Source organism: Gordionus sp. m RMFG-2023, chromosome 1, assembly GCF_954871325.1.
Source record: "Gordionus sp. m RMFG-2023 chromosome 1, tfGorSpeb1-WG-v2, whole genome shotgun sequence".
Taxonomy (NCBI): domain Eukaryota; kingdom Metazoa; phylum Nematomorpha; class Gordioida; order Chordodea; family Parachordodidae; genus Gordionus; species Gordionus sp. m RMFG-2023.
Window position 1 is genome coordinate 39,440,492 of NC_088775.1, and position 12,355 is coordinate 39,452,846.

A 12,355-nucleotide genomic window follows, 5' to 3' on the forward strand; every position below is an offset into this window, starting at 1 on the left:
TTTGACGTAAATGGGCAAAAATATAAGTTGTTACATGTTAAAATAAAATTTCAGTGAAGATGTACCATAGATATAAGTTAAAATTGTCATAATCGTTGTTTATAAAGTTTTTTAAATTTTTTTTGTTGCAAATGGGTAAAAATATAGATTGTAAACATGTTAAAATAAAATTTCAGTGAAGATGTACCATTGAAAAGTGACAATTGTCATAATCGTTATTTTTAAAGTTTTTTGATTATTTTGACCAAAATACGTTCAAATAAATATTGCTTGTATAAATAAAACTTCAGTGAAGATATACCCTAAATAAGTGACAATTATCATAATCATTATTTTTCAATTTTTTTAACGTAAATGGGTAAAAATATAGATTGTAAACATGTTAAAAAAATTTAATGAAGATGTACCATAGAAAAGTGAAAATTGTCATAATCATTATTTTATAAATTTTTTGAATTTTTTTGAAGTCAATGGGCTAAATGTATAGATTGTAAACATGCTAAATTAAAATTTCATGAAGATGTACCATTGAAAAGTGACAATTTTCATAATCGTTATTTTTAAAGTTTTTTGAATTTTTTTGACCAAAATGGGTTAGAATAAATATTGCTAGCATGTTTAAATAAAACTTCAGTGAAGATGTACCTTAGATAAATGACAATTATCATAATCATTATTTTTAAACTTTTTTTGACGTAAATGGGCCAAAATAAGTTTTGATAACATTTAAATAAAACTTCAGTGAATATGTACCCTAGATAAGTGACAATTGTCATAATCGTTATTTTTAAAGTTTTTTGAATTTTTTTGACGCAAATGGGTAAAAATATAGATTGTAAACATGTTAAATTAAAATTTCATAAAGATGTACCATAGAAAAGTGACAATTGTCATAATCGTTATTTTTAATATTATTTGATTTTTTTAGACGCACATGTGCAAAAATATAAATTGCTTACATGTTAAAATAAAATTTCAGTGAAGATGAACCATAGATAAGTTACAATTGTCATAATCATTGTTAATAAGGTTTTTTCAATATTTTTGTTGCAAATGGGTTAAAATATAGATTGTAAACATGCTAAATTAAAATTTCATGAAGATATACCATTGAAATGTGACAATTTTTATAATCATTATTTTTAAAGTTCTTTGATGTTAATGGGTTAAAGTATAGATTTTAATCCATTTTATCCATAATAAAATCTTAACATTAAATTTATAGGATGTTGATTGTATCATATTACTAAATAATATTCATATGGTTTTTAAGTTCTTTCTATAAAAATCCTACCCTGAAATCAGACTCGCCACTATTTTGCCACTAGTATACAAAAATATTTGCTAACTGTGAATGCAATGTTACACATTTTTATATTGTAGAATTAAAATTTATTAATTAAAGGAATAAGATTGTGAATCCATATCTTAAAAGTTTAGAATTTAACATAGGTTACAACTATCTTTAATAATCACTTTGTATATTTTTATCAAATTTTAAGCAGGATAAAAGGAACAACGATTATGAGAATGAAAATATCGATTTGTTCTTTTGTTTGGACTGAAATTTTATTTTAACATGTTAACAATTTATATTTTTGTCCAACTGCGTCAAACAATTCAAAAACTTTAAAAATAACGATTATGACTATTGTCACTTATCTAGGGTACATCTTCACTGAAATATTATTTTAACATGTTAGCAATTTATATTTTAGTCCATTTGCTTCAAAAAAATGTAAAATTTAAAAATAACGATTATGATAATTGTCACTTTTATATTTACATCTTCATGAAATTTTAATTTGACATTTTTACAATCTATTTTTTTACCCTTTTGTATCAAAAAACTTTAAAAACAGCGATTATGACAATTGTCACTTATCTATGGTACATCTTCATAGATATTTTATTTTAACATGTTATCATTTTCTATTTGCCCATTTGCTTCAAACAATTGAAAAACTTTAAAAATAACGATTATGACTATTGTCACTTATCTATAGTACATCTTCACTGAAGTTTTATTTAAACATGTTAGCAATTTATTTTTTGCCTATTTGCGTCAAAAAAATTCCAAAAACTTTAAAAATGATTATGACATTGTCACTTATCTTAGGTATACATCTTCACTGAAGTTATTAAACATGTTTTCAATACTTATTTTGGCCCATATACGTCAAAAAAAGTTTAAAAATAACGATTATTACAATTGTCACTTTTATTTAGTACATCTTCATGAAATTTTAATTTAACAAGTTTTACAATCTATATTTTTACCCATTTGCATCAAAAAACTTTAAAAATAAGGATTATGACAATTGTCACTTATCTAGGGTACATCTTCACTGAAGTTTTATTAATACATGTTAACAATACTTATTTTAATTGATTTACGTCAAAAAACTTTAAAAATAACAATTATGATAATTGTCACTTTTATTAGGTGCATCTTAATTAAAATTTTAATTTAACATGTTAAAAATACATATTTTTCCGTAAAAAAAATCTAATATGTTTAAAAATACCGATTATAATCATTGTCATTTTTCCAAGGAACATCTTCCATAACGAATATAAAAATTGTCAGATTAAATTATTATCCTTAAAAAGATCATGTACATAATAAAGTTAAATAAAAAAAATTTTAAAAAATATTATTTAGAAAACCCACCTCTTTTAATTACTAAAAAAATAGATAATTTTACAAAAACGATAAAAAAACTATAAAAGATTGTTTATTTATAATAAAATTCACAAAAGAATTCCTCAAAAAAGATTTAAAATTTTTATCAAAATATGTTTAAAAATCTTTTTGAACTTCAAAAAATATTTTTTGCTAAAAATTTTGGGCGTGTAAAAATCACTAATAAATTGTAACAAAAATAATATTACAATAGTAGCATATCATTTTTTTATTAAAAATATCAAATAAAAGAAATCATTTTTCATTTCATAATATAATAATATAAATAAAAAATATATATCATAATATGTTTATTTGTTGATAAATAAAATATTAACATTAAATATAAATAAAATAAATTATTTTAATAAAAAAAAATAAATAATAATAGACCGCGTTATATTTCGCGAAATAGTTTTCGCTATATTGTTTTATCGATTTATGTTTCGCGATATTTACTTCGCTGTAAAAATTTTCGCGATTATTGATTCGCGATAAAAATTTCGCTCTAATGTATTCGCTTTAAAGGTTTCGCTATAAGAGTTTCGCTATAAAAAATTCGCGATATTTGCTTCGCTATATTGTTTTCGCGGAAAAATATTCGCTAATGTGGATTCGCGATAAAAGTTTCGCTATAAAATTCATTCGCGATAAACGACATTCGCAATAAAAGTTTCGAGATAAAAGTTTAGCTGACTTGATATGGAACCGCTATCAGCTAGTGATATATATTTGTTTTATCATTTAAAATATTGATATTATAGAAACTCTACATCACATATTTATGTAATTATTTAATTTTTGTTCGAAAGAAAATATTCAAAAACAGTAATTTACATGTATTATGCTATATTGCCCAAAAATATTTTTGAAATCATCCAATCTCACAATTTTTTAAAAATCTTGCCTAAATATGTGCTACAGATAGATTTTTTTACTATTATAAATAAGATCATATAAATACATTCTATTAATATTCATTAATTATTAAATAAATAGAATTACATTTTATTTTGATATTAGTTAGAATAGTATTTATAATTCTCTAATTTCTAATAAATTAATTGAATGATAACAGATTCCTGTTAACGCAAATAGGTAATTTTCACCCTTGCTATCCAAATAATAAGGGCTAAGATCCTAAAATTTGAAAATTGCTTTAGTTACGTGCACCTTAGTTGGCATACAACATTTTATTAAAATTCCAAGGGTTAAGGAGAATCTTGATCGATTTGAAATGGAATATTACCTTTATACAATATTCAGTCTAATTGTTGATATCAATATATTTATTAATAATTTTCATAGGCACAATGAGGGAACGTTTCCCCTACACCCCACTTTCCCCCACAACCTAAACTATGTAAAAGTTAATAATTTATAAACTAATGATTATTATTCAAGATTTTTAGTGAAAACATTTTTATAAAAAGTAAAAAAAAACAAAAGTATTTTTGAAAAATGTAATATAGCCAAAGGCATGCAATAAGTGGATCTAAAGAACTCAACATAATAAGGGTACAAACCACCTTATATTGATCCCCTTCCTTTCCTTGGAAAAATTCTAGCTATACCTTAGTTATTTTATTTCTATGAAATTGTTTGAAGATTATTTCGCTATTTTTATATTAAAATATTTAAAATACTTGGATTTCTCATTTATATTTAATCTGGAGTTATAAAGTAAATATTAATCAATAATCAGCTAGTGAATTTTACTACATTAATAAAATTTGGGCATCATATGAAATGTTCATTTTTAATATTCGGTATTCATTATTATATCGTATAAGGACATGAAAAAAGGCAAAATAGAAGAAGGTATGGCAACGTTGAGAATGAAAGTGACCCTCGAGGAAGGAAAAATTGATCCCGTGGCTTATAGAATTAAATTTGTACCCCATCACCGAACTAAATACGATTGGTAATATATTTTTTGCAGAACTCAAATTGTCTAAACAACTGTTCTCGAATATTGTATTAATTTTACATCATATCAAGGTATATACTTCGAATTCCACTTTGTAACACAAGGCAAAGACAATAGAGAATAGAAGTCTGCAAAGTGATCTTTTTTCACAACTCGATCCCGAATAAAAAAACCCGAACCTGACTAAATTTTTTTAAATTTGAGTGTGAATATTATAATATCCAAAAAACAATTAAAAACTATGTTTATTACCGTAAATAAAAGTTTATTTGACCCCCGTAATATAATCAATATTTATATTAAGTTGCATTTTAATAAATTGGAAACATATACCTTTTATTCAGTTTAAATATTAAAAAGTTGAAATACAATCTAATTTAAAAAATTATTGCGATTATATAAAAATAATGTGCATGATATAATGCTCATATTATATAGATTTATCATTATCATTATGGTATCATATTGTGAATTATTGTAACTCATAAATAATGAGTAGTCGAGTTTATCAGTCTTTAAACAACCTCCTATCTTCAAAGGCCCTACCAGCCGCTAGTAGCGCTCTTTTACTGCTAGCCGAGGAAGCAGGGATAGTCAGGAATTTAAGAGCCAAAACACTTACATTGGGAAAGTCGTTTTGATAAGTCTTCCACCAATTTAAAATTTGGTAAACGATTTTAAATATTGAAAAAATTGAGGCTATTTAATTAAATAGATATTAGATATATATTTTATAATTAACCTCATAGAATATGATGTTAATAAAGTATATAATAATAACACAAAAATATAATAACAAAATAGTATGGTAAACGGATGTTATGAAAAATAATAATTGATAATGACATGTTATTCTGATTGACATTTTAATGATGAAATGTGTTAGATATTTATGAATTAAAATGATTATTTAGGATATTTATATTTATAACGTGTCCGACTCCTCTTGCAACCCGAGTCCAAAAAATCTTTTATGTCCGAGCTCGTGTCGGGTCCGGCAACGGACATCCCGTGCAGAACTCTAATATAGATCCCAAAATATCTTTCATTATTTCAGCCATAGTTATCCTCATATAACCAATGTTATTTCATAAATTCTATTTTTATCATTTAATATACTTTTGATATCATTTTTCACAATTAAACTCAATGTGTGACAAGAACATCTCAGATGATATGGGAGAATCTATTGTTAATAAAATCATCTATAAATTTTTTAAAAGGGGAATATTAAATTAATATTTATTTTACCAAATTGCTATCGAATATTGCCATTAAATGAATTTCATTCCTGTTTTCTTTATCATTCTCACCGTTAAACAAAATTACTTTGTTGTTAGTCCTGAATCTTATAATAATATGAATGAATGCAATTATTAGACATAATTAATTTTATTTTTTAAGCCAATAATTAGGAATTAGTAATTATATTTAAAATTTCTTTGAAACGTTTAATAATTGCAATCATTCATTCGTATTTTTTTTAAAAATTTAAAACTATTAATAATTTCAACATTCTTATTTTATAATTTTTAACGATATATAATAAGTGATTCTGAATTTTTAACTTTTCTTTTGGACTCTGATGATAACTCTAATTACTCTTCTAATTCAATCTCACATTGACCAAAATAAATCGAAATTATCGATACTCAGTCAAATTTTTTTTCAAATAACATGAAAATCATAAAACCACATACGTGTGCACTCTGTAATCACTAGTAAATTTCCAAAAGATATAAAAAAGTACGTTTTATATTGTTTCTAATCTTGTTCTTTTAAAGTGAACATTCTTTGTTATCTTAATTTAATCATTTTAAAACAAATCACTAATAGTCAACAATCACCGATAGTGTTCTTGTCACACATTGAGCTTAATCATCGCAAATAGTGATATCAGTAGATTAAATAATATAAAATACAAATTTATCAAGAATTTATGGGTCAACAATAGTTATGTATGGAAAAGTATGAAATGGCTCATAGACCCAAATCAACTGAAATAATGAAAGTTATTTTTGAATCTTTGTTACCTGCGCTTTGTATTACAGGGTGGAATTGTATATTGATGTCGAAAAGAAATTTAATATTATTAATCATAAGATCTAAAGCCAATTGTTTGAAAAATTATTCCTAGAAAATATTACCCTCATGGAAAAGTCGTGACTATATCATTAATACAATAAATACCATATACATTCCTCCTCCTAGCGATATTTTATCACGCGACACTTTATCACGGCGACACTTTATCATGATATACTTAAATAAATTTTGATAATATTTCATTTTTTGACTTTCCTTTTAAATTTCGATTTTTAAAAAATTTAAATTAATTTTTTTTATTTAAAAAAACTCATATTTTAATTTTCATAAATTTAATTTTTTTTTAAATTTAATTATCAAAGCCGTTTAACAACACTATGCTCCAATATTTTTTTTTTCATAAAAGTTTAAATTTTTGAAATTCAACTAATTTATTTGGACAAAAAAAACATTTTATAATCTATTTACGAAGATTTATTTTATAATTTTATATAGAAAAGCACCATTCCATTTATTTTATATTTAAAATCCAATTTCCGTTGATCCATAATTCGAAACACATATATGAAATCATTTTTATTTAACATCTTTATATTTATTTGAGAGGGACTGTGTTGTTCCCATTATAAGATATAGGGCCTTATGTTTTTGCATATCTTTTTGAATCCCATGTAAAAATTTCCAAAGCGTTTGGTGAGAACATTGGTATAGGTATTGAATTCCATAATGTCACCCTTTAACACAATTTGTTGTTCGGGCGATACCTTCTAACGTTGAATTGTATTTGTTCCATAATTTTACATTATAGAGAGGTGCTGCAAAATTATTTCGTTGCCCTATAAATATATAAATTTACAATAAAAAAATATTTTTTAATTTTTAAGTGGTCTCGTGATAAAGTGTCTCAAGATAAAAAGACACTGATAAAGTTTCCTTATGATAAATTGTCGCCGTGATAAAATGTCGTCGTGATAAAGTGACGCGTGATAAAGTGACTCCAAATCACATTCCTCATTTTCAGTAAACTCATTTGCATCTTTTATAATATGTTTATAATCCCATTAAATTTTGTTTTGAAATACCGAGTTTATAAAATTTTAAATATCCATTTGATTTAGAAATGTTTTCCAGCATTTATAGAGGGGAAAGGATTCTTATTACGGAAAGCTAGTGCCAATATTATTTCATACTTAATAAATTTTATTATAACTGCAAAACTCTTCCCTACGTCTATGTTCAATTATCCGATTTAATATAAGATTAATTTTCGGATTTTTTAAAGTTTGATTGCAAAACAAATTCAGTATTTTAAGCAAATATTAATGAGAAGTAACTTAGTCTATGATCGTTAATCTTAACTAGGAATTCATAATAAAGGGCATTGAACGACGATATTAATTCCACCACAATATGTTTATATATTTCTTTGTAACCCGCGCTCATATGTTTTATATAAATTATTATTTTTTTCAACGCCTGGAAATTACTCTACAAAATGATTATGATTACGGATCATGGTAACTATAATATGAATAATATCAAGCAACAAGATGCGATATAACATTAACTTGATGCAGTCCAAAATTTTATACATGACTACAAAAATCACATACGATGCCTACAGACGAATGACACAACAAAGCTATACGTGGAATCTATCAAGGAAAATTTAATTCCGATAATCAACATGAAACAGTCGAGCAAAATTTTCATGACAGTTCTTTTTGGGGGAACAAAGTGATATTACATATTTTTAATATTGTACCTTCAAGCTATTGTATTATAAATCAATCGCGCGTTTTAATTTTTCTAATTATTTTACTTAATTTTCAAGTTAAATTTTATTTTTACCTTAAATTAAGTTTTATTATTTTAACGCGTTATTTTTTATCGCTCATAATTTAACTTAGCACCGATATTTAGCGTTTTCCAAAATATCGGATTGAGCCAATACCTGTAAAAACCCGATCCGATCTTTTATTTTTCTTTTTTTTGTTATTTTATGTATATTTTACATTAATAATATTTTCTAAATAATTTTTTTTTAAACAATGCAAATGCACAACACCCCTTAAATTTTATTTATTTTAAAAATAGATTTATCGTATTTTAAAAGTTTTTTTTATAAAAATAGAAAGGAATCCCCAAAGTTTTATTTATTTTTAATCTTTTTAAATAATAACGCCAATTTATTATTTATAATTTAATATTTACAAATTTATAACTAAATTTTAAATTAAAATAATTATTAAAATGTATAAGTTTTTTGGAAGAAGGACCTTTATTTTTTATTCTTATATTCTACTTCTTTCTTTGTTATACGCATTATGGCTCGGATGTAGTTCCACCCTCATATAACCTCATATCTTGGTTACAAGGTTTGTTGGTATCCCTGAGAAAAATAATCGGCATAATTATATAAGGTTCATATAATTCACGTATGGTCACCTTTGGGCAGGTCTATGACCAACGTTCAAATTTTAAATAAAAGAATTTTTTTTAATATGGTATCTGAATTATGATTTTACAAAAGATAAAGATAATTTTACAAAATGCGTTTTCTGCGGAATTCTAACTTCACCGGGAGGAATAATGAAAAAATTATTTAAATATCCGTAAACTTTTTTTAATTATTGTAGAAATAAAAAAATTAAATTAAATGCATAATTCGTTTTTTTGCATAAAAAATATGATTTTTTAATTACATTTGGTTCGGGGGTGATGAAAAATCAATATAAATATCGGATCGGTGAAAAATATATGGATCGGCACAGCCCTAATATTTAATAGTTTTAAAAATATAGTTTCGTGACGTTATGATTAGTGTTATTAAACGGCTCAATTTGAGCCGATTTTTAAAAACGGCAAACTCAATATTTTATCCATAATAATATTATGCAAGCCTAAAGGTTTTGCTCATAGATGGCACATAGTATTGAACATCTATTGGCAAGATCTCGATGCTTAGGCAATATTTTCCTGGCTATAATGTTGAGTTAGCCGTTTTTAAAAATCGGCTCAAATCGAGCCGTTTAACAACACTAGTTATGATTATGTTCTATTGTTAAAGAAAAGATATATATAAATAATAATTATAAAATGAAATAAATAAAGAGTTAAAATACGCCATTGATTTATATTAAATACCTCGAAGATACAATGTTAAAATATGTGATATCAACATATGTTTACGTTCATAATACCTATTTAGACATCATTGATGATATTCCATTTTGTAACACAGAATTTGATTTCAGTTGTTAACATCATATATATAAATATAATGTTCATAATAATTTATATGCAAATGTTTTATATTGTATTGTAATTTTAACGTGCAAAACCTTTATATTTTTCAAACATTGAAAACAAATTGTAATAAAGAATTAAATATAATTATATTATATGCCAATTAATGAAGTCTTTCTTTTATGATTAATTTTTTATTTTACTAATTGGGATGAAAAGGAATTGTAATTTTGTAATTATAAATACTCTGTATCATCACGATTACATGTTATTAGATTACCGTTTTTAGATAAAGATTAGTAATTAAAATTAATTACTTTTTTGCTTAATTGTGTCCATCTCTGTTTGAAGCAGTAGAAGTGGTCAAAAAGATAATGTTTTTATGTAGGATCGTTTTTCATTTTGACTAAATAGATATGTGACGTTTTGAGTAGGGATTGGGATTTAAATTTTAATTATATGGATAAATGAATGGGCCGCGAGGAGCATTAAAAAAAATTTTGTATTGGTATTTATTATTAATCTGGTCTAATTGGATAATTTTGTTATTTGGGTGGAAGATCCATATGGAAGGTGGAGAATGAAGATTAATATTATAAAAATATTTCTACACGCACCCCATCATCCATCTTTTCAATTAGTGATGTTTATTACATTTCTCTTTTCTTTAAACAGGTGCATCTATCCAACCTACGATTTCACACACTGTCTTTGCGACTGTTTTGAGGATATAACTCACTCCCTCTGCACTAAGGAATTCCAATCTCGCCGTTCCTCCTATTATTGGCTCTGCAACGCTCTCGATCTATACTGCCCAGTGCAATGGGAGTATGGTAGGCTCAACATGACTCATTCCGTCGTCTCGAAAAGGAAAATAGCGAAGCTCATAGAGGCCGGAGTTGTCAAGTTTTTTTTAAAAACTTTTAAAGTTATCTTAGGAATGTACGGCTTAACAGGGCCTTTATAGAATCGTTATATTTATAATTTTATATCAAAAGCTATTATATATGGGACTTTTGAAAATGAGAATTAAATAAATGCTTGAATGATCCACCTCCTAGTTTTTAACCGGGTTTAAATTTATAAAAACAGTCTAGGGTTTGTAAGCTATTGTTCTTGGGCCTAGGTTTTAACCATATTAATTTTGCTGGTCAGCTTTCTTTACCTGCAGATCTCTGATTTTTTAAAAATAAAAACCATTACATAACACATTTAATACCACAGCCAAAGATATTGATATAGATGTTGCCTTACGTAAGGAACATAAAAATCAATTGTTTTTTTTGCTTAATAATGTAATACTATCATAATGTTTTGAAAACGAACTATCATTTGGTAATTTTGATAATTACAAATTGTACTAATTCTTAAATCAACTTTTTTTCACTTTATTAAAATCTTTTATTTTATATTTTTTCCCCAAAATAATATTTTTTATCTATAAAAGTTGTCAAGTGTATTCTTTAAAACCTAAATAATATCTAATTTAAATTGTTTGTTGGGAGTACGAATAGAGGACTGATAACACAAGAAAGGCAAGTGAAAAAAACAATAAATTAAATTACTTTTTTTTGTTTATCTAAATTATATATATTACAAATTTACAAAATTTCATTCGATATATATAGTGTACAAAATTTAACTATCTACAAAAATAAAACAATTTATTTTTTTAAGGTTAAATAAGAAAAGAACAATTAAAAGTTTTTACATATAGAAAAAGAAAAGTACAAAAGTAAATTTTTTAAGGTTATAAAATTTTTACATATTTAACAAGGACTATATACTTTCTCGGTACAGGAACACCTCTCGCTTTATTTTTTTATTACTCATTTGTCCATAAATGGGAAAGAAACAAAAAAGTTTTATAAAAAAATTTAATTTTGGGGGTTTTTGTTATATTTTTGCCTATTTCAAGAAATGTGAAAATGAATATTGTCTCAAATTGTATCTTATAATTTAAAAATAAGTTGACTCTATAAAATTTATACTTTTTAAATTAACTTCAACTAATAGTTTGGAATTTTCATCCTTTAAAAAAGAGCCAATAGGATTACATCTAGCATTTGAAGATTAAAACTCGAGATAAATACTTGGAAATTGTATCTAAATTGTTTAATTGGTGATTGTGTGGATGGGAATATTTAAACACTAATAATAAAATAAAAAAACGAGATATAAATAATTTGTTAAATAAATTAAACTATTCAATCCCTATTAAATAATCTTGTAAAGGGATTGGGACGATCCCCGATTATATACTCTCACTGCCCTCAAACGTAGAGGCTACCCTCCGTCTGCTATTAACAAGTTTTGCCTTTCCCTTGGGGTCACTACCGCTCTAACTAATGTGGACATCGAAATGTTAGAGTCATTTGTTAGGGACGAGCTCAATTATACAGCTAAAAGGTTATAGATTTTTATTTTCAACATAAATTATATAC

General features: G+C 25.0%; 1 protein-coding gene across 1 annotated transcript in view; it reads left to right on the forward strand.

Moving 5' to 3' along the window:
• LOC135923004 (probable glutamine--tRNA ligase) overlaps positions 1–12,355 on the forward strand; it is an 84,632-nt gene that overhangs the window by 46,946 nt on the left and 25,331 nt on the right. Inside the window, exons 11-13 of the mRNA XM_065457589.1 lie at positions 4,480–4,610; positions 10,587–10,817; positions 12,147–12,320. Of these exons, the coding sequence (XP_065313661.1) occupies positions 4,480–4,610; positions 10,587–10,817; positions 12,147–12,320 (536 nt within the window). The remainder of the gene's footprint in view (positions 1–4,479; positions 4,611–10,586; positions 10,818–12,146; positions 12,321–12,355) is intronic.